This window comes from Crocodylus porosus, unplaced genomic scaffold (genome assembly GCF_001723895.1).
Source record: "Crocodylus porosus isolate Cpor-Errol unplaced genomic scaffold, CroPor_comp1, whole genome shotgun sequence".
Classification (NCBI taxonomy): Eukaryota; Metazoa; Chordata; order Crocodylia; family Crocodylidae; genus Crocodylus; species Crocodylus porosus.
In genome coordinates, this window is record NW_017728886.1 from 144,056,251 (window position 1) to 144,065,320 (window position 9,070).

The following is a 9,070-nucleotide window of genomic DNA, read 5'->3' on the forward strand; positions in this document are numbered from 1 at the left end:
CCACATCCCCCCACATCTTAGTGTCATCAGCAAATTTGAACAGGGTGCTTTTTACCCCCTCGTCCAAGTCACTGATGAATATGTTGAACTGTGCGGGCCTGAGGACCGAGCCCTGGGGGACCCCACTGCCCACATCCCTCCAAGTCAATAATGACCCGTCCACCATCACTCTCTGGGTGTGGCCCTCCAGCCAGTTAGTGACCCATTTGACTGTGTAGGTGTTGACGCCACAGTCCCCTAGTTTTTTTTTTAATGAGAATGGGGTGAGAGACAGTGTCAAAGGCCTTCCTAAAGTCATCTAGTAAATAGTCTACACTGCTAGCAAATGAACTTTGCTGCAAGTGAGTTTTCCTTACTAATACAGAATGAGTTAATTAACTCCCTCTTTGAAATGACTGATTACAATCCAGTTCTCAGGGTTGCAACTGTTTAGTGATCAGCTTCAACATGCTGCTGTACGTGTAGTTTCTGAGTATCTCTCAAATGAAACCAGTACAGGATAGTTCAGTGTAATAAAGCTAAAATAATTTCTGAGTTCCCCAGATGTTTTCCCAAGAACATATGGCTGAAAAATTCAACAATCTGCCAAAGGGCGGGTCTGAATACCATCTCTTCCATGACCCAAATCCAAGCCACAGAGGTCCTGAGAAAACACAAGTAACCAAGAAGAGATTGTTGGACAGCTAGTCAGAAAGCATTTAAGACAGATGCATAAGTGGAAAAACAGAAGGAAGGAAATTCTTAATCTAATCTCCAAATCTATCAGAACTCAGGCAAAATACAAGTATTGCCATGAAATGTTTAGGACATTTGTTAGTTCTAAAATTGTGTTGGGGGACAAAAATCAGCAAATTGTTGCCACACCCAACTGCAAGTATTTTCTTGGCTGAAGGAGAGAGGAAGGAAGAAAGTAGTAAGGGAAGGACATGCTTGTTCCTTCATATCCTCTTTCAGCCCCAAGGGGTCTTGATTTGTCCTTTTTACCCTCTGTTTACATGACTTAAATTCCTAGAGCACAAAGAATGCAGCTGCCAGTCTTTTGACAGAAGATGAATGGGATTCCCTTGCGAGGCTCCTTAATTAGCTGAAATGTCACTGCTGATTGTGATACAAACAATTCTTGCCCTGCAAGGTCCAGGTTTGCTATCTTTACTCTTCCAGTCCATGGGGGAAAAAAATCATACTATGCATCCAAGCCTCATCTTAAGGACAGTCTGTGTTTGTACTCCTATATATTGTACTCTCAATTATATTTTACTGTTAGAAGGGGGAAAACATAATAAATTCCTTTACCATCTAATACATCAATCGGGCACCATACCAGATGAGGAAAGTAATATCTAATACCAGCTCATAATGAAAACCATATATCAAAAATACAGACTTTAATATAAGTTAAACTACAAAAACATAGTTTTTGCATGATTAAAATGGAAAGTTACACAATCAGTCTTAAAGCTCAAATTGCTCCACTGGACACAGCTCACAGAAAGTGGGGAGCTGCAAAAAAGCCTGGTGGTGGAAGGTATAGCCTGTTTCCTTGGTAAGCCCAGCACTCTGTGCTGGCAGAGACACAAAGGGAGAGGAGAAAGCCTTTGTCCTCTTGGAGGCATTTTGAAACCCTAAGTACATGGAAGTAACAGGTTTTGTACTCACTTAGTAGAAAAGGGAAGACTGTCTCTTCCCCCTGTACGGCATATACACGGATAGGTAAGATACAAGAACAGACAAATATTGGTAGTAAGAAATTATGCTTTTTTTTAAAAGAAGGAAAGACAAAAGCTTATTCCTTTTTTAGTCTGCCAACAATTTTCTCTACCCTATATTTACAGCAAATGGTAGATGACACACATCAGCATGCAATGTATTGTGACACTACAACTCACTACAACTATGTATTACCGATGTCATTGATGAAGATTTCAGTTCACTCACTAGAAAAGAGCTTCTATTACTCATGTAGCACTTCCACAGGATTTTATTCATTATATGTGAATATATAGTTTATAATAATGATAACAATTTAAACAACTGCTTACTATTAGGAAGTGCAAAAATATTTTATTCTGACTTTTTTCTACTTTTAAGTATTGACAATGGAAGAGACTGAAAATCTAAGCTTACCTTTGGCAAACATAGGCAAAATATCTGGGCTTCCCCAGCTCCAAGTATATTTACTTTCATTGAAAACTGAATCAAATTCCACAGGGTTCTCCTTCCACCCTGTCAAGCAAAGAAAACACTGATTTTAATGTAGTTGCCCAAGCATAACAGAGCCAGATGTGGCTGACTATATAAAGATTTCAAGCACAGCAGCTACTAGGGGACAATTTTAAAGTCTCTCCTGCGGTACTTCATAGTCGATATAAGATTATATTTTCACTCACATTTTAATGCCATTTGTATATAATCATCAACACAAAGTTATTCCTTTTTTGCTGATATTTTACAGTTGGTCTCTGCCCAAATGCAATGGCTTAGAAAGTCTAAGCCACATCCTTTCACATTTTTCAGATATGCAAGTTACTATTTTTCCCAAAGACAACTTCTAGATTTTATATCATAGGTGAGCCACGGGGGGGGCACTTGCCTACCCTGAGACTGGCCACTGCCAGTTTCTGTGGGCAGTTGCCACTTACCACCCCCTCCGCTCCTGCCACCAGCTTCTGCAGGCAGTCACCACTTGCCACCCCACCGCCAACACCAATGCCCACAAATTGTGCCCTGCCCCCAGTCTCGGGAGGCACCAGTGTTTATGCTTTATATACTGAGCATGTACAATTAATAGAAAGCTAAAATTTACTTTCACCATTCAAGTAGGCAGTACTCACTGATAACCTAATGGCTAATACCCATATACTAATGGAAGGTTTGGCCTCACAAAATCTACTACAAAGTTCCCACTAAAGTAAGAGTTCAAAGGCTGTCTAGACTGAAAAACAACAAGCAGCTTTCCTATCATGCGGGAGGTTCAGACACCCAGGCTTTTGAGAAAAAGAAAGAGCTCTCCCAGCACACACACATTTTTTTCAAACAGAAGGCAGGGCAGGACAGTACCTAAGAGACTAACTTCAGACTAACATGGCTAACTACATCTCTACATTTTTTCAAGCAAATTGATTTAATTTTCCAACAATGAAATTGGTAATATATTTGTTGTTGCGACTGTGGACAGATGCAAATTGAGTAACTACCAAGCATGGGGTTTAAGCTCCCTGAAAGGGAGGAGACCTCAGCTGGCAGAGCCAGGGCTACCCTGGTGGCTGGTACCAACAATATGCTGATCACCATCATCAGCCCTGGGGCAGCCCCAGGCCAGTTGAAGACCTGAGGCAATAATTAGCTGTTTGTTGGGCATTGGCCCCAGACAGCCCCAGTGTTTAGATATGCTACACTTTGCCCCCCCTCTACACATTACAGGTATCACACAATTCACTGGTTAACGGCGCAATTACCTTGAGACCAGCTACACATGAAAAGTAGCTATCACATGAGAAAAAGCTCTAACCAGCTATAAAGTTAGACCTTGAAAAAGTGCACTAATTTTATACCTGGTTGCTATGAAGCTTTAATTTGCACATGTACCGGGATCTTCTCTGTGGCTGGGAGCCCTATCAGCTGACCAGCCTCCCAGTCATAGGGAAGCAACCCCTGAGCCCTGGGGATCTCAGCTGCCATGACCCCCCCCAAGGCTTGGGGGTGCCCACATCCAGGATGAAGAGACCTGCACCTCTAGGGCTCTGGCTCCCATCTGTGGTTCATGTCATCCAGGACCCAGAGACCCCACAGCTTCCTGTACACAGGCAGTAAGACATGATGCGAACTAATGCATTATCCCATAATCGAGCCTCTTGCCATGAATGTGTGGCATAGCAGGAGGCACAATTGTGGGGCTCATGCATTAGATCCAATCACACCTTTACCTGCATGTGAAGAGGAGGCATTTCAGTTTAAGGTGCCATACAAACCAGCTTTAAAATATTCAACATTAAATGTGGACTATTTTTATGGTTGGTTTACCATTTTATGGTATCTTAAGTTAGATGCTTATTTAGCACTGTTACTATTCGTGGTATGTGTGCTAGGATCCTTACATTTATCAAATATTGCAAATATTTTTATTTTCAATGTACTCTGCAAACATATCAAACAAGTGCATAATTAGCTAAGCTACATAACACCACCCTTCTCAATCTTTTGACTTATTGCTTACTTTCTAAAAAACCCCATACCAATTACCTACATATCAGTTAAAGTGTATAACCTGATTATGTGCTTAAGAATTCCTTAATCCCACAGTACTTTGTAATGTAACTGTACCCCATTCATTGGTGTAACTGGTAAAACCAATTTGGAGCCATTAGTTTCAAGATTTCTACAGCAATCTTGAATTCACTAGATCGTCTCAAATGTCCAGGCTGTTATTAGTTTCTTAGTGCCCTGTGCTTCTGTCTATAAATATGAATAGGGGGAGATTCCACAAAAGTGTGCTTACATCCAATGTGAACCCCATCACAACCCCCTAATGGCTTGGTTTTGGAGGATAATATCCAATACGCATTAAGACTTGATACTTGCATACCTTTAGCAACTGCACTGACATCTTCATAAAATCCAGCTATAAGGGCAACATGTCCTGGTCTAGATTCTGTTGGGACACGGGTATGAGATATTCCCCAGCACCCTTTCTCCTCTATAACATTCCTGAAAAACATATAATAAATTCATGTAAATATTGTGTAGATGGGTGTTGAGAGACTCATAGATTTAAAAAGTGACAACTAAATGCCATCAGCAAGGAATTTAAATCCAGAAGTTTTGATCAATTTTACACTACAGCTGTTAAACAACGATATTAACAGAAGGTTAACCGTTAAGCAGTTGCCATAAGGTAACATAATGCAAGCGTAATGCTTATTGTAGTCATGGTTTTGAAGAAATTAATTGCTGTTATGATATACAAACACTGTTTCTACTTCTTCATTCCCTGAGAATCTTGAAGTCTAACTTGTGCTTTTCTTTGTTTTTTCAATTAGACTTGCAAATTTCCAAAGTAAATTCTACTCCCCACCTACAAATGTATGAAAAGTCCAGTTACGGTGAGCTCTTGCAACAACCTTTTCCCTTCATCTGGATTAAAACTTTGAATTAAAATTCACAATGCGACTAAAAGTAAAAATGTAGAGCTATTAGGAAGAAATCATTTGAACAATATGGGCAACTTGAGGCAAGCCTTTCATCCCCTGAAAACATGAACATTCATTAAGTGAATTCACCCCTGTATATATTATTTGCTTAGAAATCATAGAGAAAGTAGGGTTGGAAGGGACCTCAGGAGGTCATCTAGCCCAACCCCTTGCTCAAGGCAGACTCAGCTCTGACTAAACCATCACAGCCAAGTATTTCTCTAACCTGCTCTTAAACTTCCAAGAATGGAAATTCCATAACCTCTCTGGGTAGCCTGTTCCAAGACTTAAAAAACCCTCAGAGTCAGAAAATTCTTCCTAATCTCCAACCCAAATTTCCCTTTGTAGAAATTTAAAATCATTTCTCTTTCCCCTGCAACCACAGAGCATGGCTTATCTCCATCCTCTTCATAATCATTCCTCTGCTGCTCCTCCTGTGAGATCCTAAAGCAGCTGCCGACTGTAGCCTCTTGGGGGGGGGGGGGAGAAAACGTGGGCAGCCAACATCACCACACCCCCTTTCTCTTAAGGAAAGAAACCAATTTGTTGGTGGAAATAGGTGGATTTTGGGGACAGTCATAGCCTCCCTGTGAGAGTGGAGGTATTGGTTTCAGTAAGATATTAGAGGAGAGAGGAGGGGAACCTCCTGGGTAAGAGAAAATGAGAATGAGAAAGGATCCAAGATGAACAGTTTTTTTAATGGAGGAATTGAATTGGGGTTGGGAAGCAAGGCTGGGCTGGGAAGAGTGGGAGTGCTCTTCTGAGTGAGAGGCAGGGGAACAGGAGTGAGTGTGGTAGTATTTTTCTCCATCTGCTTGTCTGCTCAATCCATATCCAAAGGTACCTGACTCAGGACCTCTCCCTAACTACTCTCTATAATCGCCCTTCGAGTATTTGAAGACTCATCAAATCCCCACCTGAGTCTTCTCTTCTCCAGACTAAATAATCCTAGTTCTTTCAGCCTTCTCTCATAAGTCTAGTTTCCCAAGCCCTAGTTGTTTTTGTTGCCCTGTGCTGAGCTCTTTCCAAACTGTTCATGTTCTTCTTGAAGTGTGGGGCTCAAAACTGGACACAGTTCTGGGTTGCCCTCTTCAATACATCCTCCAAAGGAATCATGGAGCCATTGATGACTACTCATTTAGATAGAATCATCAAACCAGTTACGTATCCACTTCCTTGTACTTTCATCTAGACTATATTTCCTTAACTTACAACTGAGAATGTCATGTCATGAAAGATTGTGACAAGAACCTTGCTGAAGTTGAGGTATCACATCTACTGCTCTCCACGCAGCCAGAGTTTATCACCTTGTCAAAGAAGGAAATCAAGTTGGGCAGGCATAACGTGCTCTTGGTGAATCCATGCTGGCTATTCCTGAGCACCTGGTTCTCCTCCAGACACTTAGAAATAGAGATTTCTGCATGACTTACTTCATAATCTTTCCTGTTATCAAGGTCAGACTGTGCCACCTGTAATTCCCCTGAACTTCCCTTTTCCCTTTTTAAAAATATAGATACTATACTTGCTCTTATATAGTCATCTAGGACCTTACTCACCCCTACAAGCCGTCAAAGAAAACAGCCAATGGCTCTGCAATTACTCCAACCATTTCCTTGACCATTCTTGGATGCATCTCACCTGGCCCTACTTTCAAAAACACTTTTCTAAAATGATCATAACCTGTTCTTCCACTGCCTTCAGCTGCTTAGCTCCTCCCCTACCTTGCTGGCACCTGTGCTCATCATCTGATAACTAGCCTTATTTGCGAAAATTGAGGTAAAAAGAGGACATTATACTTCAGCCTTCTCTGCAACATTCATTGCTGGACTGCCCTCCACATTCAGCAAGGGATCTACATTTTCCTTGGTCTTTCTCCTACTTTCGACAAACTTGTAGATTCCCTTTTTGTCATCTTTTACATCCCTTGCTCACTGCATCTGATTTTCTTGGCCTGCAGAACCAGCCTTTCCAATTTTCTGCCTGTACAACTGCACAATTCTCATCCCTAGTAACATGGCCACAGTTCTACTTTTGGAAGGACTAAGTTTCAATTTATTTAAGACTTTCCTGATTAGCCAGGCAAGTTTCTTGGTGCATTTACTATCCTTTCTTTACATTACAATAGCTTTCTCTTGAACTCTCCATGTGGACTCTTTAAGAAACAACAAGCTCACCACAACTAATCATTCCCCACCCCCAGCTTGACTCCCCAGGGATCCTGCCCAGCAGTTCCCCAAGTTTGGTATATGCTTTTCTGAAGTTCATTATCGTTATTCTGCTACTCTTCTTCATGCCTTTCCTTAGGACCTTGAATTCTGTATTTTCAAGATCACTGATACCTAATTGACCTTCCATCTTGACATTGGATGAATTTGTTCTTATTTCTGAGCCATAAATATAATAGAACTCACCCCCTCACTCCACCCAGTCAGCTTCTCTACCACATGTATCAAAATGTTATACCTGAAATATGCCAAAAGCTTGCTAGATAACCTGTGCACAGCTGTTACCCCCCCCAACAGACATCACAATAACTGAAGTCCCCCATGAAAACCAAGTCCTATGATATGGGACCTTTGTTTATTGAGAAAGAGATTTCCCCCTCCCATCCCCGGTTTGGTGGTTTATTGAAGATACCCACCATGACATCACCCTTACTGTTCTCCCCTCTTACCTTGACTTAGAAGCTCTCACAACAAACCTTCCTCCCATGCCTCAGAATAAACTGTTGTGTAGAATAGCACCACCTCCTTGACACCCCCACCTTCCCCCAATCCTTCCTGAACAGGTTATACCCATCCATGACAGTATTCCAGTCATGTGAACCATTACATCAAGTCTCTATTATCAGAGCACAGAATAATGGCCTCAGATAATCTTCTGACATAAGCATCTGCTGGAGACAATTAACTTGAGCAAGAGAACAAGCAACACAGCTATTTCCCTCTGTTCATCTTCATTACCTGATGTCTTGGATCATGTAATTGGGAAAAAAATAGGATGCGTATATCTGTTTTGTGATAAACAGCAATATTTTATGTAAGAAAAGAACTAGAGGGCTGATGGAGGAAGCTGAGGCAGTCTTTGAAATCTTTTTTCAGTAAAATTTAACAGGGATTAGAAAATTAACTAAGAGACAGGGGTTAATTCTCACTAATAGGTCTGCAAACTATGTGGACCCTAGTTTCTATTTGATTGCTTAAGTAATATTATTTATCATGTTCATCTAATAGCTCTGGAGAACCCATTATTTTCACAAGAGAGTGGGAAAAAATCTACTTTGTTAGTCAGAGCTACACATGAAGGTCTAAATCCTCTTGACCTACTAGAGGTCTAAGCCTTTAACAGCCATTTAGCCAAAAGAAGGCACTTCACCTCAGGGAAGTAGTCCTTTTCTGGGAGAAGTAGGCTCAGCTTTACCATTCGTGCCAGTCCATGGGCAAACTGGTATGTCTCCAGAGCCCAATCTTATTCTAGCCAGGGGTTACACAGTGGTTGCTTGCTCTGACAACTGGAAGCTTCATGCATCTCCAGAGTACACAGAATTGTCTACAAACAGCCACCAGGAAATCCTGCGCATCGGGGATGTATTAATTCAAAGCTACATATCATACACCTCCATTTTCTCAAGATCCTACACCAACTGTGATGAGATGTTCATCTAGATTACAGGAGTGCCCAAACACATATTTGCTAAAAAGGTGAGCAATTCAGACATCTAGCCAAGAAATTAGACAAATTCTAGATTCCCTCCCCTCATCCTAAGTAGGTTTCATAGTTTCATAGTAGCTAGAGTCGGAAGGGACCTAGGAAGATCATCTAGTCCGACCCCCTGCCTTGGCAGGAAAGAGCACCGGGGTCAGATGACCCCGGCAAGGTGCTCA

General features: G+C 41.4%; 1 protein-coding gene across 3 annotated transcripts in view; it reads right to left on the minus strand.

Annotated features, from left to right (window-relative positions):
- PIGN (phosphatidylinositol glycan anchor biosynthesis class N) overlaps window positions 1–9,070 on the minus strand; it is a 155,840-nt gene that overhangs the window by 120,727 nt on the left and 26,043 nt on the right. For all 3 annotated transcript variants that reach the window (XR_002102371.1, XM_019542154.1, XM_019542163.1), the window contains exons 3-4: window positions 4,583–4,704; window positions 2,125–2,223 (exon numbers count right to left, since the gene is read on the minus strand). Coding sequence is in view for 2 of the 3 variants with exons in the window: in XM_019542154.1 (XP_019397699.1) it covers window positions 2,125–2,223; window positions 4,583–4,704 (221 nt within the window). In the remaining variant the exon portion in view is untranslated. The remainder of the gene's footprint in view (window positions 1–2,124; window positions 2,224–4,582; window positions 4,705–9,070) is intronic.